Source organism: Pyrus communis, chromosome 13 (assembly GCF_041283825.1).
Source record: "Pyrus communis isolate YQ-2024b chromosome 13, ASM4128382v1, whole genome shotgun sequence".
Lineage (NCBI taxonomy): Eukaryota > Viridiplantae > Streptophyta > Magnoliopsida > Rosales > Rosaceae > Pyrus > Pyrus communis.
The window spans coordinates 19,590,243-19,615,762 of NC_142577.1; the positions used below are offsets into that span (position 1 = coordinate 19,590,243).

The window sequence follows — 25,520 nt, forward strand, 5'->3', positions numbered from 1 at the left end:
GAGTTAAGTCCCACACTCGTAGAAGACTCTCGCATCCAAGGTTTTTCTATTTTTCTTGTCCATTTGTAGATTTTTTGTACGTTTTTATTATTAGAATTTTTTATCTGCAAAAATTCTTTGATAAAACGTAAAAGAGAAGTACAATGGCTAGAAATTTAGAAAATTTAAAAAGTGAAAATTCCAATATTCAAAAGATGGGACAACGACGATCCATGAGGTTAAATGTGACAATAAGTGGAGCGGGACCACCACCATGAGTTTCCACCAAGGGAACCACTGTGGTGGCTACCACGGTAGCCACCCGCGGCGAGGTCCATGGTGTCACCACCACAGCCCAAGCCGTGCCATCCAAGGCCCACGACACCAAGGTCACGGGCCAAGCCAAGTCACTCCACGCCCAATGTGAGCCCAACGCATTGCCAAGCCGAGCCCAAGCCTCGCACCCGTATGCCCCATAAGCTAACCAGCCTGCTCCCACCAAGCAGCCCACTTTTGCGGCCTAACCTGCTCCCGTGGCATTCCAAGCAGCACAAATCGGTCCAAGATTAGTTCAACTTACCCGGTTTCAAATTTCTGGGCCTACGATTGAACGGGGGCATTTTCACCATGTTTCTCTACAAATTTGACATTTCCCAATTCAAATCTCGCACCCGAAGCCTACTACACTTCTACTGCTTAAGGAGACACATTCCTTCCAAGCTCTTCCAATCCAAATAATTAACCACACTTGTCTCGACAAGTCATAGAGTTGACGAACGCCCTTGCACAACAGACAACCTTGGTGAATCAACTCTTGCAACGCACCGAGATCCAACGTGCCCCAAACGAGGTGTTTCAAAGTAAGATAAGGGCAAACGAACCTCTCTACCAGCATCCCGGCAAGCAGCCCATCAACCATTCATGATTTGAGCGTTCTGGCAATTTAGGCTCCCGCCTGGGTCCTTAGGATAGCGTATACTCTCGTCTTAACGCGCGGAGGAACGGGACATTCCCGATCAAGCCCACAGACGAGCATATGTTCACGGTTGAGGTCACACTCCGATTATCAACATGGACAACCTTCCAAGCGAAGTGTTGATTCATAACTAGGCTCGCAAGGAGTATTCTCCACCTCACATCAGAGTAGACAGCACGGCAGACGAAAAGAAGCAATCACTCAATCCGACTCAAGTTTAACTGGCAGCCCGTTCGCCTACCAGGAACATGCCACATGCACTGCAGCCGCGACATAGACGAGTCGAGCATAAGAAAAAGCGGCCCAAATCCATAGGTCACAACCGGTGGCAACCGAAAGTTCCACTACCCCAGCAAAGGCAAATTCAAAAAGAAGTTGAAAGGCTCCTAACTGAACGATTGCGCAATTTCAACGTAACAAGGTCGCTGACAATGCGCTTCGACGGAACATAACTAGCTTAAACATGTCACCATTCACGAATGAGATCGAGCAGACAAATCCACCTCACAGGTTCACTATGCTTTACTTCACTCCGTACAAGGAAAAAGATGATCAGGATCGACATCTCAAGCAGTACCGCAGTACCATGATCCTCTACAGGAGCAACGACGCGCTTATGTGCAAAATTTTTGCCACAACTCTACAAGGTGAGGTGCAAGATTGGTTTCACACTCTACCACTGTAGTCGATCCGAAGTTTCAACGAACTTTCCTTTGTTTTCACTAAGGAGTATTCGTCTAACCGCTCAATCAAAATGACATCCAACCATCTCTTCAACATCAAAAAAGACCCTTGGGAGACAATTCGTGACTATGTCAAGAGGTTTAAAGCAGAGAAGGCCAAAATTGTTGGCTGCAACGGCAGCATTCAGAAATGGGCTTCCCATCGAACATCTTTTATTCGGAAAACTAATCATGGGAGAATAACTGACCCTAGCAGCTTCGTATGCTTTTGCAGAAAAACATGCACTATGGGACGAGGTCAAGCAGTCTAATAAAAACGAGTCGGAAAAGAAGCACATGGAACGTTCCCTGACCAAAGAAGACTTAGCGCCTGAAACATTCACCAACTTCACAGTTCCAATCGGCCAAATTCTCCGCAAGCTCAAGAACAAACCTTGGTTTGAACTGCCGCCACCCATGAAAAGTGATCCTACCAGGCTAGATCATACAAAGTATTGCGTATTTCATCAAGGACTAGGCCACATTACCAACGGCTGCCTGAAATGGAAACAATACCTTAAGAAACTAACAAATGGGGGCCGATGTGACGAATATCTTGATAGGTCAATGAAACGGCCTACATAAGCAAGGGAAGTTTCTATCACCTCTTGAACCCCGTTTGGGCTTTTCTAAATAAGTTCGAAGTCTCAAGCAGCTCGCCGAACAAGGCCTCGCAAGCCGAAGAATATCCAGTTTGTTATGCAGTTTCTACACAATTGGTTTATTTCTTTATTCTCAATGAAGATTCAAGAAGTTACTTATAAGCCTGGCTCAACTGCCGTCCACAACAACTGCTTAAAACCCTTTCTGGGTCTATTTTCCAGTGCGAGAGGATAAACTAATTACTCTCTAATGCGAGAGGGTAAACCAATTCCCTGACACCCATATGGGTCTGCTCTCTAGTACAAGAGGATAAACTAATTGCTCTCCAGTGTGAGAGGGTAAACCAATTCCCCGACACCCATATGGGTTTGCTCTCCAGTACGAGAGGATAAACTAATTGCTCTCCAGTGCGAGAGGGTAAACCAATTCCTCGACACCCATATGAGTATGCTCTCCAGTACGAGAGGATAAACTAATTGCTCTCTAGTGTGAGAAGGTAAACCAATTTCCTGACACCCATATGGGTCTGCTCTCCAGTGCGAGAGGATAAACTAATTGCTCTCCAGTGCGAGAATGCCACATAGCCCAAAAGATCGAATGCTTGAAGATCAACTAGGCAGTAAATGGTTAGGGGGCAGCAGCCACTTTTGCACTTAACAGTTCGCTCATCAGACACTTCATCTTCAACAGCTCCGATCTTGGCAGCTCCATCCTTGACTGCTCCATCTATGGCAGTTGAGAAATCAAACTCAAGCAGTTTCCTCATTTTTGGCAAGCAGCCTAAACCGTTGCCCATGCCACACCACTTCCTCGACCATGCCAAGCCAATCCTTGGCTTCAATCAAGCCGAGCAGCAAAAGCAATGGCCCCTGCCACACCACCTCCTTGGCCCATGCCAAGCCGACTCCTGGCCCCTGCTAACCGAAGTGCCGCACCACCCTGACGGTTGCCTCATGGCATCACCTCCTAAGAAGAAGACAAGGAGAATTAAGTTTTTCTTACATCGGTGCGGCTCGAAGAAGACAAGGAAATCAACGGAAGACGGTTCTTTGCACGAGCAAGAAAAGAAAAGTGCTAGGGGGAAGGGAACAAATATCCTCTAGCTTTCTCTTTTTCTTGTAAGGATAAATAATTGCCCTCCGAAGTTGATTTAATACCCTACTTAAGGTAGGCTTAAATAGGCTTTGAAGGTGATTTATTTCCTTTTCCTAGAAGAATCTAATTCCAAGTCCAAAAGAGAATCTACATCAAAGTTGGAGATCTCTACACCTGCTGCCCTTCCTGCGAGCAGCCCAGCAGGTGTAGTGACATTTGTGGAGCCAAAAATAATCAAAAGATGACATGTGGATTTTTGAGCAAAAAGGACAAAATTGCCCTTGAAGAGCATTGGAATTCCCACGCGCGAGTAGTGAACAATCATCCCATAATCAAGTCAAAAATGCCGAACATATGTATTTATTCAAAACCTATTTCTTCCATCTTCTCCACAAGGTAACCCCAAAACATTCCTTTTAAATTATGTCAATTAGCTAATTAATAGATTTATTACCTAATTAATCTATTAATGGCTAATTAAACTACCAATTAACTACAAAATACACTCAAAAACACCACAAAGGGTCGGCCACCTTCTTCCCCCATGCCCTATATATACTACTCCATTTTCTCTAAAAACCTAGGTCTACACTCTTGCTAAATACTCAAAATTCTCCAAACAATTTTTCTCTCTAAATTCTAACTTTGGCATCGAAGGTTCTTCGGCCAAAGCCCCCCATTTATCGTGGGCGAGAGGCTCTTGGCCTTGACCTAAGGTATTATTTGTTTTGCAGGTGCAATTTTGTTCAAGAACAAGGATGAAGAAATTTACATCCACAATAGCTATGTTCATGCCAAAACCAAATAATTCGTTGTGGATTCTCGTACGCGTTTTTATATATAGCTGCCATAAAAGTTCTTTTTTTTTTTCTTTTTTTTTTTTTTTTTGGTGCCAGTGATTTATCAACGCTTGCAAGATCGATCGGTTTTGAATTAATAAACTGAGACGTGGACTGAAATTATTATTACGTGGCCTCAATCGATTACAGAGTCGTCGATTTTGCTGTAGGTGTAGTGCTTGAAGGTGAAGCCTTGGCGGGATCGAAATGCAAATATATATACATTGTCATAGGGTTTTTCCAATCAAGATATAAAAACATATGTTTTTCTTCCTTGTCTTGATGTAACGGAATGCCATTAACTACAAGCCTACACCACATCAATTACCCTAAACACCCAGTCACCTACTTAATTTCTGAGACTCTAAAATCTAGAAAGACAGAGATAATATAGTTCTGGAGTCTAGAGGCTTCTCTCTCTCTCTCTCTCTCTTAAATTTTGAATGGTTTTGGGCATGAACCCATTCACGTAGTAGTAATTGATAAAATGGTATGAGAATGTACGTAGTAGTTTGACGACGATGGGACATTCATTCTCTGTGTCTCATAAAGTCTTCGGCGCAAGATTCAGGTATCATCCAGGAGTCTTATCTATTATATACAAAGAGGGAAGACAAGGTGAATAGTGTTATAAAATAATGCATCAAATTAGGTAAGGGCATTTTCATCATTTTAATAGTATTTTGTTAATAATTAATTTTTTTGTGTGTGTGTGTGTGCTTTTTTAATTTTTTTTTTTTTATAATTAGTATATCACAATAGGTTAGTAATAATGTGATTCAGTTTCTCTATTTTTAAACACGTTCAAAAAGTCTTAAGAGACGTGCAATGCCGGTTATAAAAAAATGTCATTCGCACGGGGATAATAATGTGATTAAATTAGTTGTAAAATGATTGTTTATTTTTCACACGTTCAAAACATCTTAAGAGGCGTGTAATGCCGTTATAAAAAAGGTCATTCGCACTCGGATAATAATGTGATTAAATTAGTTGTCAAATGACTGTTTTTTTTTTTTTTTTTTTAACAAACGATATTATCTACACTAAGAGGGAGAGGGTGGGCTTAACCTCACAATAGGTTAGCAATAATGTGATTCAATCAGTTATTTATTAAATATTATATTATCTATTTTAAACACGTTCAAAACATCTTAAGAGACGTGTAATGCCAGTTATAAAAAAAAAGTCTTTCGCACACGAATAATAATGTGATTAAATTAGTTGTCAAATGATTTTTTTTTTAACAAACGATATTATCTACACTAAGGGGGAGGGGGTGGGCTTAGCGTCACAATGGGCTAACAATAATGTGATTCAATCAGTTGTTTATTAAATATGATTTTCTCTATTTTTAAACACATTCAAAACATCTTAAGAGGCGTGTAATGCCGGTTATAAAAAAAAAATTTCACACGCGGATAATAATGTGATTAAATTAGTTGTCAAATGATTGTTTTTTTTTTTAACAAACGATATTATCTACACTAAGGTGGAGGGGGTGGGCTTAGCCTCACAATGGGCTAGTAATAATGTAATTCAATTAGTTGTTTATTAAATGCCAGTTATAAAAAAGGTCTTTCACACGTGGATAATAATGTGATTAAATTAGTTGTCAAATGATTTTTTTCTTTTTTTAAACAAACGACAGGCTAGCAATAATGTGATTCAATCAATTATTTATTAAATATTATTTATTCTATTCTTAATGTAAATTCTATAAAGATCGATTTTATTATGTGAATTCAGCTGGCTTAATTGATTTATGAGGGGTTTCTTCTAGCATGATCTAGGATTATTCATTTACTTCAAATATTTGACTTTCCTTTTGTCAATCTACGCATAGAAATACATTTAAAACGTATAAGTCGCGCTTAACACGCCATGATTCAAAAAATGTCTTTTGCACGCGCATAAGCGCGTGCATGAAGGCTAGTATATAATATGTGTATAGCCTAGCTACGTATTTTCCCACCAAAACAAAGAATGGAATTCAGCAGATGTCCACCGGGAAGAATTTGATAAATACGTAAACCTATTGAATCCTTACATATATATGTTCATATAACCCTCATTATTGTAACACATATTTGACCAGTAAATTTAATTAACTCAATGCTTAAATTAATTGAGTGATCGATGACAATTGAATCAAATATAACGTCAAGTATATATGTGTCCACTTAGTGCATAGGTACTCAAGAAATATTGGCTTAACCATAACAGATTTCATGATGTACCACATAATTATACCACATTAGTGTACTACATGATGTGACAAGTGATCCATACAATTATCTAATCATATAAATTAACTAATTGACATGATATGTATACATTTCTTGCTACATGACCCACATCAATGGTACACTGATGTGGTACAAAAATATAATCTTCCTAATATTTTTCAGTGAAATGATGAGTAAATACTATTAAAGTATTAAGTTTTTTGAGCCCTCTACCACTAAAAACATCTTAATATTAAGTATTTCATTTGTACAAGGGTATACGTTATGTACTATTAAGTATATGTATAAGGGCAACTCTATTTTAGTTTTGTTTTAAAGTGTTTTGAATTATTGTTATACCCTAATATGTTCCTTAAATTAAGTGTGAATGGACAGATAATTGGAGCAAGAATAGTTATGTTGGGGTGAGGGATTTCCAAGTTAAAAAGGAAAAAACTACACAAATATTAGATAAAGAGATTAGAATGCACTTCATGATTATTACAAAAGCATATAAGAGGAATTTGCACGAAGATAAACTCAATAAAAGGCTTACGTAACGAACAAACCAACAATACTCAGTTAGGATACTTCTTCGAATATAGTACGCAATTTCCAACAAAGAACTTCTAAGGTGAATCTTCAAGTCCCAAGAAATTTTCTGAGGTGAGCATGTCATGCGCATGATAGAGAGTTAAAGAGTAGATAGTAGATAAATGTTTGCATGGGAAAGATAAAGCTCAACTCTAACTCTTCCTTCTTTAACTCGCACGGAGAGAGAGAGACACAGAGAGAGAGAGAGAGAGAGTAGAAATTACAACTTCACGAGAATGCGACCTATAGCATTTAATATCAACCCAACAGGTGTTTTGTATATGTGGGTTTCTTTCAATGTATATCATATAAATAGCATAGTTTTTAAGTTGATAGATATGTGGAAGAAAAAGAAAGTAGTTGAAAGAAAGGAAACACTGCACAGAAGATAAGCTTAAAGATCAAAACCATGTCTCACATAGCTGTGGAGAGAAACAGGAGAAAACAGATGAATGAGCATCTCAAAGTCTTACGCTCTTTGACCCCTTGTTTCTACATCAAAAGGGTATATCTTATATATAATCACTTGATACATATCTCTCTCTATGTTTGTATACTATATATGATTTAACTTAAGTCGGTGTTAATTATTTTCTAAGTAACTAATTGTTTAACATGTACTAGGGAGACCAAGCATCAATCATAGGAGGTGTGATAGAATTCATCAAGGAATTGCATCAAGTTTTACAGACTCTGGAATCTAACAAAAGAAGAAAAAGCCTAAGCCCTAGCCCTAATCCAAGCCCAAGGCCAGTAGCCCTACTGCCTCAGAAATATCCAACGGCTCCGCAACTTCATCAAAACCCTAATTTTAATTTTAATTTGGGGACTGAAAATCATCACCATGTGATCAATAAGGAACTAGCTATAGGAGCAAGTTGCAACTCTCCAGTGGCTGACGTCGAAGCAAAGATCTCGGGATCCAACGTAGTGATGAAGATAATATCTCAGCGAATACCTGGCCAAATTGCCAAGATCATTGGTGTTCTCGAGAGGCTTTCATTTGATGTCCTTCATCTCAACATCAGCAGCATGGAAGACACTGTTTTATACTCTTTTGTAATCAAGGTACGTACGTTTTATCATTAAACCTCTTTATGTAGAACACTTCTAATTGTGCTCAGTTGCAAACTACGACCAAAACTTTGTTGGGAAGTTAGGGTTTTAGTTACCCTCGAGCGCCCACTACATATCATGACAACGAGAGCTGCTTAGGGCAAATATGTTTCTAATTAATTATTAATCAAATCACCAAATTTATCTTCTATTAGGTAGCTATAAATAAATAGTACTGATGTTTAACTTGTTTATCTAGAAACAGAAAAATGAACTGAAGTACTATATGTGATCACCTGCGGATAGAATATGGACTAGCTTCCTGGAGTCGCATGTTATTAGCTAATTTTGTAAAATGGTCAGGCATGCTCTCTGATGAATGGAGATTTTGCTTAACAAATATTAATATTGGTAAGGAAAATGATAATTACACTCTTTCGTCTCCCTATATGCTTATGTTTAATCATTCCTTGTTTCTGTTTGATTTATTCAAATAAAGATTGATGTAAGAGGAGAAAAATTGAAAGTGTGATCATTTTCTTATTGGTAATTACCATTCAACAACATTGAGGACTAAAATTTTGCTCCGAACGAGGATTTGATGATGAATTTCTTTGGGGATTGTTACAGATAGGGCTGGAGTGTCAATTGAGCGTAGAAGAACTAGTATTTGAAGTTCAACAAAGTCTGCGCTCAGACGCAAATTAAGCAGGCGTCGACATACAAATGCAATAACGTGCTTGGGTGCGGATCAAGTGGTGAAGTTACGTTAATGGTTTTGTTATAATAGGCATATGACAAGGGATATAAACGTTTATTTCACTTGAAATGTATACCAGCTGAGATGTCAAATCATATGCGTAATAAGTACCGCTTTATACCTATAAATTATTAGTTTGATATAATTATTTTACTCTATTACATGATATGGCACGTAGGCATGTCTATTCATGGATGAGTTACACTCAAAAATAGAGTAAACTAATTCTATTAAACAAAGCGTTAGGTGTAGCATGTTTCAAGAAGTATAATTGTTAGTAAGAATAACCAGCTCTCTTGGGCAATTGGTCATTTACTACCATGGTGGAAAGGAGTTGTGTCTTTGTATTTTGGCGTAAATTCAAATCCCGTCGGCTTAATCTAATATCTAACCACTAATGCTATCGTCTTATCAAAACAAAAACAAAAAATTGTGTAACTTGGAAGGATTTGATTGGAGCATCATTCTTAACTCATGATTTAACTAGTAAGGACCTATCTCATGATTAGGATGTGGAGTTGATGACATATTTACTTATTTGAAATAGAAGAAGTCATGAATCAAAAAAAATATGTGAAAAAAGTTTATGACACGTTTATTGTGAGAGTTGCATTTTTTTTTTTTTTTTTTTTTTTTTTGTGGTTGTTTAGTATGTATTAGTAATTGTCAAGAAGTTGGAATGATTCCAATAAACATGAATTAGTGGGAGAAATTTTTTTTTTCCTTTTATACTTCTTTTCTTTTTATATAATAATATATTAACATTAAAGGGTGAGGGGAGTATATTGGTTTCACACTAGTTATTCATGAGATTTAAGTTTAAGATTACTCACGTACATGTAAAAATAAATATTACAAAATCGTAGTACTAAATGGTAACACATGAAAACTTAGTAATCAAAAGAATTTAAATACCAATTTTAAATAAGTAAATATGTAAAACAAATATAAATTTAATTAATTAGTGTTTTCTCCTGGATAAATGGTAAGGATAAAGTGGCCAAATTATAAATTTACCAATCCAGATCAAAAGTCACGAGAGCTGGTGAAGAGAAGAAAATGTGGAGTGGATATCGGAGCAAGTCTAATGGGTAGGCAGAGGACTAAGGGCCGCGTTATCAAATATTTTTTTTAAGTACAAGGATATATTTTACATTAAAGGAATAGAGGAGTTCGGTTAAGCCACACAATGGGCAATCTAATTTGGTATCGAATTCGCCATCTTTGAAATTCGAACTTAAGATCTCTCACTTACAAGTAAACAGAAATACCACCAGACCGTAGTACTGAGTGGCATCAAATCTTAGACTCAAACACTTTTTTTTTAGGGGGTGAGAGCTAAGACCAAAATTTATAATTCAGGCTTAATAATTGCAGTGGTTCTTGAATTACACCTCAATTTGCAGTTTGGTCCTTGAACTTAAATCCGCTACTTTCTTTAACCACAAATTGTAGCATTCAGTTCTATTAGTTTTACTTCTGACAAGATTTCTTCTACTATGTTTCGGGGGTACCATTTCCTATCATGTGTAATTTTATCCACATTCATTCACAAATGCAATCAGCCCTCAATAAAAAGACTACCTTCTTCATCTTCTTCTAACACAAATTCATTTTGGCACATCAATATTTCTCTCCTCCAAAATTGAAAAATTAGGTGGGAAATTGATGAACATATATGGTTGAGTATTTATAGAGTTGTGAAGGAAAAAAAAATGAGTGTGTGGTTCTTAGAAAGAAAAAAAAAATTGTTTTTTTTCGTCAAAACCATTGCAAAACCTAATTTATTAGGCAAAATTGTGATTTTTTTTAAGCGAATAACTGTTGTTAAAAAGATATACATCGCTGGTTAACAGAGAAGGTGGTTGCGAGATATACTGATCAGGTGCTCAATATCGAGCTGTCTAATGGTGTGAGGTAGTTATTCTGGTTGAAAAGTTAGTGAAAAACATTAGTTTTATATCAAAGAAAGCCGTGAGTTTGCAAGGAATGCGGGAGAAGATCTCTAATCCTCTCCAATTTGAGCTACCGCCGAAAGTGATCACCTGATTTGAGCCTTCATCTGAAGACCCCAATACTTGTAGAAAAGGGAAGTCGAAGCGAACGAAACTCCGGTATTTAATATCTTAAGTTGTCAGTAAGAGTAATATACTTACTAATGCAATCTTGAATGATGTGTTTTGATAACTCGTTTCATGTTGGACATTCGTGATATCTTTATAGAAGAGAGTATTGGCCAAGGATTATAAATGTATGATATCTTTCCTATTGTAATTATCTTTCTTTATGAACACTCTTTAGACAAAAACTCTCAAAAACAACTGATTAGCATGGGCTACATATGGCCCATTAGACATCCTTCAGTGAGTCATCCCAATCCTCATAGAAAAATCAGCCTTAAACCAAACATGACTTTTGATGAAGGATAAGTTAAAGTGAGTAAGCTGTAGCCTTTGGGGTCCTTTAATTAGTGTCTGATCCACTTTGTGATAGTGAGAATAAACCTACTTTGGCGCACACTATGATTGCTATTGATGTTACAACTTATATTGTTACTTGTGTGAATAAAATTACAATTAATTAAGTTAAACCGCAATCAAGTCTTCAATTTGCAGCAGAAAGCAACACAAAAGCCACAAATCCGTGATTAATTAGCTGCGTGTGTCTTTCTTAATTTCTTCAAAGCACCTGGACCCTCATCCCGATTATTAATTTTTTATCGTAAGACTCTGGTTTGCTGCTTAATAAATGGGTTAATGGGTCCATTGCTTTTGAAGGAAAGTGATAATGCATGCATCAAGATCGTGAGCGTTCAACTTGATGATTGCTAATTCACAAGTAGTACTGTTTATTGGTTTACTGTGTGACACATGACCTGCATGCCTTGTGGATTGTCTGATATTTTGTTGCACAATGATTGAAACAACTAGCTCTCAAGAACCCACTCTCTGAGTATCTGAGTAATTGATTATGATTCCATGTGAACAACAAATTTAATCACAAGCAAAAGTTTCAAATCAAGGTTTAGAGAATAACCATTCGTTGGTTTATTGGTAGTTGTTTCTCTTGGTTACTGTTTGAAAAGGGTTTGATATTTGGCTTATATAAATTCAATGACATACATTTTAAGATAAGTTTGATACTTAATTCTAATCAATCTTATTGTAGTCGTATAACTTTGTCATAAGATGATTAAGGTGTCAAATTATCATCGTAAATATCGTATTATTTTTCAAGTAAATATTTGATGGTCAAACGATGCGAATTTTTCAATACGTTAACGTACTCACTAAAATATGATTTCGACAAGTGGTTTATAAAAGTATGTACTTTCTGCATTAATTTACTCAAGAAAAACCCTAAACAAGTTCATCATTGATTACAAATCGACCAGAGACATCCCCATTAATTAAGGAATGTTGATGATTCCCACATGGTAAATCTTAAACTGCAATTTTACATGATTTGATGCATTGCAGGAGGCAGCATTTTGTCTAATATCATATCAAATATCAAGTGCTTTTGAAATTCAAGTGCACTTTGATTGAATTTACTTTTTATTTCAGTTTTCACTGTATCACCTGCGCGCCAACCGATCGTGACTGAGGTAAAGGCCAAAAATCTGTAGTTGCAAATAAACCCTAATTTTAGGCCTAACATTTAGGGGAAAAAACAAGCATATGAACCGTGAACGAACCCAGACCAGGTGGTCCAACTGCTCTGAAATTTACACTCAAATTATTGCAATAGCAGCCAAAATTTGTTGAATCCATATGCCATATGCATACACCAGTTGTATTTGGTACTCCATTCTGAATCTGGTCAAATTTACTGTTCTAACCAAATTAATTTAGCCTATTTTAAGCTCTTTTAACACTACGGGTTTATATTATATAGTCCTTAACCAATTAAGTTATAAACCCTAAAGTCCAACTATTTGTCTGAATATGAAGTAATAAGATTTAGGGTTTGGCGTTTACGACCTCGTAGAACATTAAAATATTTATTGGTGCAACTTAAATAATAAGTAAAAAATTTTGTAACTCAAATAATTAAAAATGTTTATTTGTTCACGCCGGTCTCTCTGCCGTAATTAAAAAAAAAACAATCAATCAAACGAACGCCAAGGTTTCGATTTGGATTAGTTAATCTCTAACCAAAGCTTTTAAAGGGAATTTAGCAAACAAAGGGGTTCGACTAAGGAGGAAGCACTTCATGCATTCATGCAAATGATGCAACCAACTACCAAACCTAACTCCAACCCTAACACTGATATTCCATTTTCTGACAGACGACAACACAGACACTGAGACACACACACAAAATCAATAAAGTCGTGACCAGCAAAGCTCCCGCGCGTGACGCCATCCATATCGTCATCATCATCATCTGCCACAATCGAAGTACACAAAGCCATGTGTACAGCCAGCACGAGAATCCCTACTCTTCTCTGATATCATCAGTCACAATAACAGCCAACACCAGCGACCATCCATCCATATGCAGCTGCAGAAGTGAACGTGGGAGTGAGTCCGACGCGGCGAGGAGAGAGAAAGGAAGAAAGAAACAATAACTTACGACTGAGTCTGACTCGAGAGGAGAGAGAGTAGGGGCCCGCGTGAGGGGTGGCTTTAAGCGGACCGTAAACAAATATTCTGCGGCTTTTCGGAGGACGAGAGTAGGATTTTCTTCCGTTTTAACTTCTTTTTATTCTTTCTTCTTTTATTTAAACAACGTAAATATTTTATATTGATTTATAACCAAAAAAATAATATAAAATAAAAATGTAAGAAGGAGGGATAAAAAGAAAGGAAGAAAATTCTACTCACAGAGTGAGAGTGCTAATGACCCCACCCCCTACTTCTCTACCAAAGTCGAATTCTCTCTTCTTTAAATTCTTTTCTTCTTTTTTTTTTTTGTTTTATTTGAATAGTGATAATTAAACACGTTAATATTTTATATTAATTTTTTAAAATTAAAATGCTAGAGGAGAGAAATAAAAAAAATTAGCAAGGAAGAGAATTTGCTCCTCCTCTAGCTATATGGTGAAGTGAGGGCAAGACGGACCACAGAAACAAAACTTCCTTGCCGTTTTGCAGCCTAACTGACATTTTTTGCGTTAATTGGCTTCCGTTATCTTCCTTTTTTAAGTTCCCTCCTTTTTTTTTTCTTTAATTTATTTTCTAGTTTTCTTTTCCTCCTATTCGATCGGCTCCACTTATTGGATCGGCTTCCGACTCTAACCAAGCGTGCTATTACTGCTTACTTCTTTTCTTCCCTTTTCACTTTTGACTCCTTTTGTTTTCCTTAATTTACCTTTTACCCCTTTTCTTTTCTTATTCAATATTAATTTCTTCGTAAGGACCTAGAAAAAATTTAATAAGAGAAGTAATTTTAACACAGCAGTTTACTTTTCCACATTCCTTTAGATTTGAAAAATCAAAAAATGGTGAAAAAAAAAAACTAAAGAAAAGTTCAAAAAAAACAAATAAAGGTATAGTGAATAGTACCAGAAAAAAGGTAAAAATGTGATTTTTCGTTAAAAGTGAACAGTACTGGAAGTATTTCGATAAAATTCCAAAAAATAAAAGGTGCAAAAATCACCCAAAATTAGGATTCACCACTCTTTTATCTTACTTATCTAGCCACTATCCAGTATCCACCTATTATCGTCGGGGGCCTCGGGGCTTAACAAAAGCTAAATCACTCTTTAAACCTAAAAAGGCCTGATAACGGCATTAGCCTAGCATGGCTGTTTACGAGATGATCTTGAAGGATCCTAGTGTACTTTAATAAATCGTCTTCAAGCTCAACCCTACCAATATATGATGTCTTGGTCTTCAATCACGAGAGCAATTGTTCATTTACCAAGAAACTCTAGCTTTTGAATTCTCATTCATTTCCAACTTTAACGTAGGCATCAAAGAGCTCTAAGATACACAATATCAGTGTGACAATGTCTAACATGTAACTATTCTTTTCTTGATTGTAGAAATATTCAAGTAATTTTTTGCGTAAAATTTACCCACATTTTTTACCCTTAAAGAAGTAAGTTGCCGGCGGCTAGAAAGGTAAGATAAAAGGGTAAAAAATAATTTAAAAAAAACATATTTATTTATTTGGTAAATGAAAATTATTTAAATCACTTTTCATCTATGATATGAAAATGATTGCACATGGTTTAAAGTCAATTAAACTTCTTGAATGAAAACGCGACTCGAAAGGCTTTCGTGTTACAAAGTGATTGGACAAAGCAATTTTTTCCATCTATTTTTTAAGTTTTTTTGGAAACACAATTTTTACAATTTTTTTTTTTGTCAAACGATATATTTTATTAAATAGATATTAAATTAATTACAGATAAAATTTAAACTAACGTTGTCATATAAGAATTTAATATTTTTTTACTATTGTAGTAAAGAATCACTTGTACGATTCTTACTTACTACTTTTATTCTTTTAAATTAGTAATCTCGGTGTTTATACTATTCTCTCGTGTCCTATCACGAGGCAGCGGATGAAATGACAAGAAAATTGAAATTTGTGTGAGATTGCAGACGTTAGTGTCTGGTGTCGCAGATTCAGAACGTGAGTCAGTACACATTGTGTTACGCGGGAATATCTTTCATAAGATATTTTATCTGAAGACGTCTTTGTAAATTTCAATGCCGACGTTACAAAATGACCCTTCAACCCCTACTCTGGCCCCATCATCCTTGGAGTTAACATAGGCATTCTTGTCAAGAAGCAGTTGCTAATTGCTATGTGACCAGAAACAGACCAGATAGCCCGAACCAGTACAGTGCAAGCTTACCAAAAAATTTGTTTTGGCCGGTTTCAAGTTTCAAAAACCAGTCGGGCCCACATGGGGATGCTATGCTGCTGGGTGTAGGGCATCTGTACTGAATTTAGATTCGCATTGGTGTTGGTGGTGATGAGGATTTAGGGTTAGGGTTAGCTGGGTGTAGGGCATCAGTACTTGATGAGTGCAGTGCAGGGAGAGAGGCAGCAGCAAACAAATTCAAGCAAAGATGCTGGGATTCGGTTGTTGTAATGAGATTTAGATGTTAGATATGTCCAGCTGCTTCTTCAGTCCTTTTCTTTGGATTTCAACCTTTCAGTTTTTAGGTCCTTTTGATGGGGGAGAGAGAAGTTCTCCAGGTTTTTTCAGATTGGTTCCTGCAGGACGTTAACGTGTTGGGAAAATTAATGTTATTTGTTCAGGATAACGTTATAGTCAGTAATCTTAATTTTATGATTGAATTCTGTTGTAAACTTCACGAGCCATGTCTGTCTGTGTGTGATTATTTGTAAGGGAACTTTATCAAAAAAATTTCGGTATTAATTACTTTAATTAAAAATTACATTTTAATATTAAAAAATTAGTTATGATACTATTTATTTCACCTTTTATTTTATCTTTATTGTTAAAATTTAAAATTTTCAAACTATTTCCATTAATTTTTTTTATTTGTAATGATATTTTATAAAGTTGCATCTATGACGAAGGACGTTTTTGTTGACTACGTGTACTCAGTTTGATATATTAATTCAATTCGACAGACACAAATCCTCACTTTAAAGAATCATAGCATGCAATTAGCATTTAGGTTTTTCTTTTTCATGAACCATTTTATCTGTAGGGATTTTTCTTCCTTCCCTTTATAACCCTTTTATTTTTTTTAAGAGGTTTTGTTTGATTTGGAGTATGTAAAAACATTATTTTTCTTGATCATAATCTACGCTGTACAATGCGAGACAATTATAATTTGCACCAAAAAGTCAAAACCCTAGTAACTCATTCCAAATTCAAAACCAGTGTTGTTCATAAACTGCAGACTACGATGCGAGACAATTAGGGGACAAGCATGACATGAATTAAGGTGATCAAATATGTCGGCTCTACAAAATTTGAGGTAAGAATATGCCTATATCATTAGGACAAAAACAGATATAAAAGAATAATAAAATACCTTGAGAAATTAAAGAATTAAAAGTATCACTAAACGTGATGAAGTCTCATAGCACAAATCTGTTTAAATTATATCAAAATATATGGTTCCTTCCAGCTTAGGCTTAGTATTCAGTGATGGAACTGTTTGTTAATGAATAGACTACAAATTTAAGGACTATGTTTCTATAATTATTCATTAGGTAATCTCTTGATTTAATAAATAAGACTACAAACCTAGGGATTTTGGGAGTATTCTTGGTCAAAAGCTGCTTTCGGGAGGGTTTGGAGTTGGAACCAATAAGATGCTACAATTATTAATTCCTAATGCTAATTATATATGAGAGTTAGTACTGGTGGTTGCATGGTGGTTTATAAATTTAATACTAGTGGACAAGCAGTCCTAACCTTTCTTCAATCGATGAGGCTAAGTTCAAAAGGAGGTGATGGTACGTACCATATATTGCGTAAACCTTACTGCTAAAATGAAAGATGCAGTGTGTGCAATCTAGATTTGGCATGTTAGTGGTGGACTTCTCGTTCAATTTTGTCCTTCGAGTATCTAAAACAAAAGAAAGAATACAAACCTATCAAGAGAGCTTAATCTAAATTATATATCGTGACATGGAGTTACTGTTGACATTTTAAAATAGTTATTTAGATCATATATAAAAAAAATAGTGCATGATGACTAGTTTTGAAGGTAAAAAGATGAGAAGGAATGCATATAGGATAAACAATCTCAATTTAATTATAACTACACATTCATTTTACAAGTATGTCATACCTAAAATTCAATCAGACTCGCATACTCTTTCATTACTTGTTAGTAAACACATGAATCAAATTTATACTCATCATTCCTTACAAATTACTTTTTCCCTGTAAAGAAATATGTTTTAAATATTGAATAATGTAAAAGGAATTGTTATTGGCACTCAAAAAATCTCATTCTACACTCCAAACTTTCTATATTTGGAAAGAAAAATACACTTGTGAAGAATGTAAAATGAGATTTTTGGAATGCCAATAACACTTCCCTAACGTAAAAAGTCGCAAATCAGTCATCTTACTAAATAAATAGCAACTTTTGTTGAATGGTAATGTTTTTCAATATGCTGAAATCTTTTTAGTTAAAATCTCATGTGTCTTGACATGGAGACAAGGGGCAAGCAACCTTATGAAGTATGAATTGTTTTTCCACATGGAATTATGAATTGTTTTCCCACATGGAATTCTTCCCAATGGCCTAAAATTCTTATTAGCCTACGTAAGTTAGAAAGAGACAGTGGCACACATGCCGGAAGGAGCCTAGTTTACTATTTCTTGGGAAATCAAGCAAGAAAAATAGAGAAAGCATTGTCCTAAACCCTAAAATAATACATAGGAACATGGGGCATGAGCCCTCCACGCCAAACCGGCTTCCGAAGCCCAAAAAGAGTGCTGTGAGCTGCCTGGCCAGAGCCATGTGATTTTACTGCTCCAATTCCTTGTTATTTGAACCTTGAATTCCTTGCTTTGACTTATGTAATTCTATATTTGTTAAAACTATAGTTAATTAACTTTGATACTTTGCTTGTGAGAAAATTGTTTTCAGCTTTCTGATTAGAATCTCAAATACTTAGATACAATAATAGCATGAGTCAGAAAATGCGGTTGCTGCAGCTAACTCCTCTGCACAAAATTTGCGCCAAGTCCAAGATCCCAGTTAGTCACGCTGGTAACTTCATACATTCGGCCACGTTTACACTGTATTAGGAATAGGCTTCTCGCTTTGTGGTAAAATATAAATAAATCTGTATTATACTTCATATGCAACAAAAACCACAGGTAACTCATAAATAAAGGAGGTATTTTTCTAAATTTTTGTTCAATATATACTCTAGTTAAAGACGTAAACATTTATATTTGAATTTATAAAACATCTATCTTTTGACAAAAATAAAAATTGTATTCAGGTAAACTTTAACTAATAATTTAATTTACAATCTCATAAAGAACGTTTTCATATATTATCTATAACTACTATATAAAGCCAGCAGCCCATTTGGGGTCACATGCTTCACCAAAAAAGAATGGAACAAAAATGCCCTCCAAACAAAAAAGTTCAAAAGTAACTCGAAATAATGCAAGGGTATTTTCGTCATATAAATAGTATTTTTTTATAATTAATTTTTTGTGTGCAATTTTGTTTTTTTAATAATTAGTACCTCACAATAGGCTAGCAATAATGTGATTCAATCAATTGTTTGTTAAATATTATTTTCTCTATTTTTAAACACGTTCAAAACATCTTAAGAGGCGTAGTACCGGTTATAAAAAGTCATTCGCACGCGCATAATAATGTGATTCAATTAGTTGTCAAATTATTATTATTTTTTTTTAACTAACAATATTAGCTACACTAAGACCTACTCCAACTCTTAGAGTAAAACTCAAATTTTATGTTCTAAACTTACCCCAACTTGCTCCAACCCTTGAGGCAAATATGAGTTTTAACCCAAAACTCATTTCTGAGGCAAATTTAGCTTAGGATTCTCCTAAGTTAGTGAAGCTGGCCCACTATATATGTGTACCTTTTTTAGTTTTATATTTATAAATTCATTGAATCCAACGGCTAAAATCTAATATGATCAAATCCAAACGAAAAAAAAAAAAATCTAATTGTCAAAATTTAAATCCAACGGCTATAGTAATTAAAAAAAATATTTTATGTGTTTCATATTCTTTCATAGTGTTCCACGTGTTTCATGGTGTCGATTTAGATATTTTTTAATATTTATTGGAATCTAAATATTTTTAGGTTAAAATGTTCATAAAATTAAATTAAGATAGTCTACATAATTTTTTTTTAAAGTTACATTAAGAAAAAAAAATTATCCTAAATTCATTCTTTAATACTCTCAGGCTAAAAATTTAACTCATAAGAGTTGGAAAAGAAAAACTGTGATAGCCCGTCCCGAATGGGTATATTATTTTATCCTTGCTAGCGTGGAATGACGATTTTACCCTTGAATGTTAAATGGCGTTGTGTGACATGCACTTTGGTTGTGGACCAAATAAGTTTAGTCCAACTTGTTTGGACCCAATTAGAACTAAAAGACTTAAGGTTTTGTTTTGGTTGGTGACCCAACGAGGACCACACACACACACCCTCAACCCGTGTACTCTCTCTCGGATTTTCTTCCATTTCCTTACAATTGTACGGACAACTTCGAAGCTAATTCTCCACTCACGGATCGAGATCGTTGTTGGTGGTTTTGGACTCCTTTCAAGCTCAGGAGTCGATCCATACCTTTGCTTGGATGTGAAACCTTTGAAAACCCAAGAACCAAGAATTCCCGATTTGGTGCATTGTTCATGCAGTCGTAATCGTAAAGGTTTCATCGAGTTTTAAGGTTATAGTGAACCTTAGAACATCTTCACGATGCTCGGGGAGTAATTTTGGAAGATTTTGGACGTCGGAAAGCTTGGGTTAGCGAGTTGCAGAGGTGACCGGAATATCGAAGGATTTTCCGCCAAGTTTCCGTGGGTTTTAAGTCACAAAAGTGGTAAGAATATGTTCTATTCGTTTAGAGCTTCATTTTGGTGAAAATTTCATGAGATTTGGTTGAAAAATGGAGAGTTATTGAAGTTTAAAGTTTTTTCAGAAACCGGCAGTCGCAGAGGTCACCGGCGCCGGACTCCAGCGAACCAAGGAAGAAGGAGGAGAATATTCCGTCAAAGTTGACCGAATATTATGACGCCGTCAGTTAAAAACAACGACATATTCTAGTTTTAACGGAATATTCCTAACGTCGTTAACGGTTACCGTTAGGCATGCTAGGCACGTGGCCGCGTGTCTGGCCGTGCCTTGGCTGGTGCATGGCGGCGCGTGGGACGTCCAAAAATTATTTTAAAAATATGGGGATGTTCGTGGTGTTAAGTAGATCACGTTGGTATATTCAAACACCCCATTTGAGCAATGTTTGAGAAGTTATTAGCTAGTTTCATTTATGTGCTTTAAATTAACGTTTTTATAGTTGTTTCGCATATAGGTGAGACCTATCCTCAGGACTAGCGTAATCAATCGAGGCTTGGAGGCTACGACCCTTCCACATACCAGTGAATGGGCTTTTGGTTTTCCGTATATACCTATATACTTGAGATTTTTCCCAGAAAATCGATTTAAATGAATTTATGTTTAGAAATGCCATGCATATTGATTTATAAGTAGATCATTGAATTAATATAGTATGCATAAATGTGATTTGACGTTGTGGATGCTCAGGTAAGTACCAGGTGAGTTGTAGATTGTTTATGTGAATTGATGATTATGTGAGATGCATTGAGAGCTCATAAACCTGCACCCCGGTGTTAGTGCTCCCGCCCGTGGTTAGGGCACAGTCCTTCAAGTGATGTTCACTTCCCGCACCATACGCTCAACTTGGATCCAAGTTAGGTGCACAATCCTATCGTACAGACCACTAGATTTAGTCGTACAGGTCACGTCAGGTGACTCCGGCTGACATATCATTTGCATTGATTGATATCACCTGCCTTACATATTTTATGATGAGATATTTAACATGGCATATATGTGGATTTCGCTAATATGAGTATGGTTTCGATATACATATATATTCTATTTTCTGAGAAATTATACAGGTTTTACGCCCAGGGGTTAGAACATTTGAGAAATTAAATGGTTTTGAAAAGTTTTGTTTTTGCCCACTCACACTTTCTGTTTTGCGCCCCTCCAGGTTCTAAGTATGAGTTATCGTTGGTGGCTTACGAGGTTTCCAGCGGAGGTTCTGACAGAATTCACAAATGTATGATCACCTTTGGGTGTTGTATAATTAGTACTTGTCCTGTTGGATTGCACTTAGGTTATTTATGCACTGGTTGTGTATTTCACACTTAATCTCACACTAGCATGTTATCTTAGCTAGTACTGCTAGTAGTTGGTTTTTATTTATTCGCATTATTATTATTATTATTATTATTATTATTGCTTCCGCATTGTGCACATGGCTACGTCATCCTCACGTGATGGCTAGCACATCTTGATTTCGATCAAGGTGTGTCAAAAACTGTTTATGGGTTAAAAAATTTAGATTTTAATTCAAGTGTTGGAGATGGTCTAAGAGGGAAGGGGTGACCTTATGGATTAGCAATAATGTGTACGTAGCATGTCGTGATTTAAAAAATATTTTTTGTACGCATGTAAGTGTGTGCATAAAAACTAGTATTCTATATAGTAGCAAAAGAACAGCAGCAAAAAAAAAAAAAAAAAAAAAAAAAAAAAAGGAGGAGGAAATGGAGAAGAGATGTAGACAATGTTCTGATAACAATAATGGTAGTCATTTCAAGAAAAAACACGATCCGAGTTGAAATTTTACTTTTACTTTTAATGAGAGTGAATACGTTGCCCAAAAAGTTTAAAATGCTTGTTCTGATCTTGCATTGGATAGCTAAGCAGTGAGCACCAATTGACAGCAAGTTTTAGGATCAATCTTTCTCGAGAATTAAATAAGGTTAATTACATTAACACCCCCTGAAGTTTATCAAGTTTTCATAAAATTCTCTCATGTTTGAGACATTACACTAACATCTCTTCAAGTTTTAATTCACTTTCACATAACCCCTTTAGTCAAAATTATACTAATAAACTAACAACTTTACCCTTATAACTAATACTTAAACAATAAAAAAAAAATCTTTATAATTTATACAAAAAATAATTAAACATTAAAATAGTATCACCATCTTCATCTTCCTTTTCCCTGCTAAGAATGGTTATGTACAATGGGATTCACTTCATAAGCATTCTGCTTGCATCCATAAGAAAATAATTAACAACAACAAAATTTTAGTTTCATGAAAAATTACTTTGATATTCCAAAGCAAGTCAAGAGGATCAAGAGGAATCAACTGAATTTGCAACTTGTAATGAAATTTCTTGTATTTACGTCTAATTCTATTCTTTCGAACCAAAAAAATAAACAGACGGTTGCTTTTCTTCCTCAAATTAATTTCCAAAGAAAGGAGTAAAATGAGTAAAATGAGTAAAATGAGAATTCCTGAAGAATAATGGAGCATCGATGCATAAACCTGCTAAATAACTTATAGTTATCATAAAGTTCATAACCTCTATGCTTGTAGAGCCTTGATGCCCCTCCCATTTTGCGAAAGCCATGATATCATTGCATTCCTAGTTATTGTATCCCTCGTTGGCATCCTCCTACACATCAGATTGTTGTCTTCCAAATTCCCACACTTTGCATACATGGTTGAAAGAGCACTTCCAATTGGTACTACAAGACTGAACGCATACTTGATGGTACGGGCATGGATTTGCTTTCCTTGTTCAAAAGCATTAAGACTCGAACATGCTTTGAGGACGCTAGCCGTCGTTCATAGGGCATTCTTCCCCTCCCTTTTTTAATGTTTAATTTTTTTTAATATTTTCTTTTCTATGGAATAGACTTTAAGAAAAGACTTAGAGTACTTGGATTTAAGAAAAAATGTGGCACAGAACCGAGCGCAATGGTGTTCTAGAATTCATACAGCCGACCCCACTTAGTGGGAAAGGCTTTGTTGTTGTTGTTGAATATTTTATTTTCCATATAATTATAAAGACTTTCTTTATTGTTCAAGTAATTAATTATAAGGGTAAAGTTGTTAATTTATTAGTAGAATTTTGACTGAAGGGGTTATGTGAAAGTGAATTAAAACTTGAAGGGATGTTAATATAATGTCTCAAACATGAGGAATTTTTTGAAAACTCAATAAACCTCAAAGGGTGTTAATGTAATTAACCCGAATTAAATACCATTCGATCACGATTGATATATCAAGATTTAGGGCCTTGGGGCAGAACTTAAACCTAACCGCGAGAAAAAAATAAAGAGAAGATTATTTGACGCGGACTTTTGTCTTTGGCTTTAAGTTCAGCTGCAATATCTTAGAATCTATTCACTTGACTTCCTTACAAGTTATTTTTATTTTTATTCTAATTATCTTCATTTCTTGGTTGTAATTGCTCTTTTACTGTGACAAAAAGAATCTTCATGATTGTAAAAATAGCGTTTTAACGAAATACTTCCGGTACTATTCACTTTTAGTGAAAAATGACATTTTTACATTTCCTGGTACTATTCACTTATACATTTATTTGTTATTTTTCATTAAAACTAAAGTTTTTAAAGACTTTTTGTTTGTTTTTCTTTATAAAAATTATCTTATTTTGTCTAGAAGAGCCTTTATGAATATAAGTCCTCGTAGCTAAAGAATTGTATTCAATTCATAATGAATTTTTAATTGTGAAAGCTACGTTTTTTTTATTGTTCTTAATAATGTTTAATTTGATAAAAAGGAAAAAAGACTTGTCTTTACGGTTATCAGATAAGTGTAGTGTGATGCTAAATGGGTTTGTTTCTTTCATTCAATACTTAATTAGGTCATGTTACTAACCAAAAGAAAAGGGAAAAAAAAAGTTATGAGATATCGTTTTTTTATTAAGAAAAAAGAAAAACAAAGGTATAGGACATAAGACCCTCACATTATATGCAAAAGACTTTTTAGCTCAAACGTTCCTTGAGATTTGCATAACACATCATTTTGGTCCTTGAGATTGAAAATCAATATAAATGGTCCCTGAGATTGTCCACCTTCCATTATTTTGGTCATTCCGTTAAAAACTCCGTTAAGTGTCCCAGAGCTCTTGGCCGGAAGTTTGGGCAATTTTCAAAACTTTGTAACTCAATCGTTTCTTAACCAAATTCGACCCATAATATATCAAAATGAAGATAGGAAAGTGTAGAACAAGATTATACCTATTTGGAAGCCCAATGGTTGCCGGAGATGGCCAGAAAATAACCTGAAAGATGACTCGTCCGTGGGTAAACTGAAAAACTCGTCGAAAACTGGGTAAATTTTAAACTTTCATAACTTCTTCAATACTCAACGAAATCGATTGATTCAAAAACAAAAATCATACTTCTCGACGAGAAAAAGAGAATGGTACCTTTCTAAATAATTGATTCACCATGGTTTGGCCAGAAAACGGCTCAAATGGCTAACTCGAGACCAAGACAGCCACTTTTGAGTCGTTTTTCGGCCAAACCACAATGATTTAGCCGTCAAGAAAGGTACCATTCTCTTCGTCTCGTCGAGAATTATGATTTTCGTTTTTGAATCACTCGATGTTGTTGAGTATTGAAGAAGTTATAAACGTTTAAAGTTTACCTAGTTTCCAGCGTGTTTTCTAGTTTTCCTGCCGATCAATCACCTTTCAGGCTATTTTCCGACCATCTCCGACAACCATTGGGCTTCCAAATAGATATAATATTGTTCTACACTTTCCTATCTTCATTTTGATATATTATGGGTCGAATTTGGTTAAGAAACGATTGAGTTACGAAGCTTTGAAAATTGCCCAAACTTTCGACCAAGAGCTCTGGGACACTTAAAAGGAATGACAATAATGGATGGTGGACAATTTCAGGGATCATTTCTATTTATTTTGGCTAAAAAGCCTATGCAAAATAATTAATAATTGAATTCATGCAACTCGTCCAAAGTAGCAATCTACATCTACAAACAGCAGCCGCACTGACTTGCTTCTATAGTTCGATTGAATAATTGAGCACTTTAAAACCTTATCAATCCATCTCTCCCGCACTAGTATTGGGTTATTAACTCAGCTTGGCATTTATACACACACTAGCAGATAGCAC

General features: G+C 35.4%; 1 protein-coding gene across 1 annotated transcript; it reads left to right on the top strand.

The window, feature by feature from the left end:
• The first annotated feature begins 7,371 nt into the window (after positions 1-7,371).
• LOC137736595 (transcription factor MUTE) lies at positions 7,372-8,971 on the top strand. Its single transcript, XM_068475836.2, has 3 exons — positions 7,372-7,538; positions 7,658-8,101; positions 8,720-8,971. Exons 1-3 carry the CDS (start codon positions 7,443-7,445, stop codon positions 8,795-8,797), a joined length of 618 nt encoding a protein of 205 aa, XP_068331937.1. The 5' UTR covers positions 7,372-7,442; the 3' UTR covers positions 8,798-8,971.
• Positions 8,972-25,520: the final 16,549 nt, after the last annotated feature.

What these genes read in the sequence shown, in the direction of transcription:
- LOC137736595 (XM_068475836.2), top strand. Translation starts at nt 7,443, where the DNA reads ATGTCTCACATAGCTGTGGAGAGAAACAGGAGAAAACAGATGAATGAG. An exon ending in CTTGTTTCTACATCAAAAGG is followed by an intron (nt 7,539 to 7,657) that starts GTATATCTTATA and finishes AACATGTACTAG; the next exon opens with GGAGACCAAGCATCAATCAT. An exon ending in TATACTCTTTTGTAATCAAG is followed by an intron (nt 8,102 to 8,719) that starts GTACGTACGTTT and finishes GGATTGTTACAG; the next exon opens with ATAGGGCTGGAGTGTCAATT.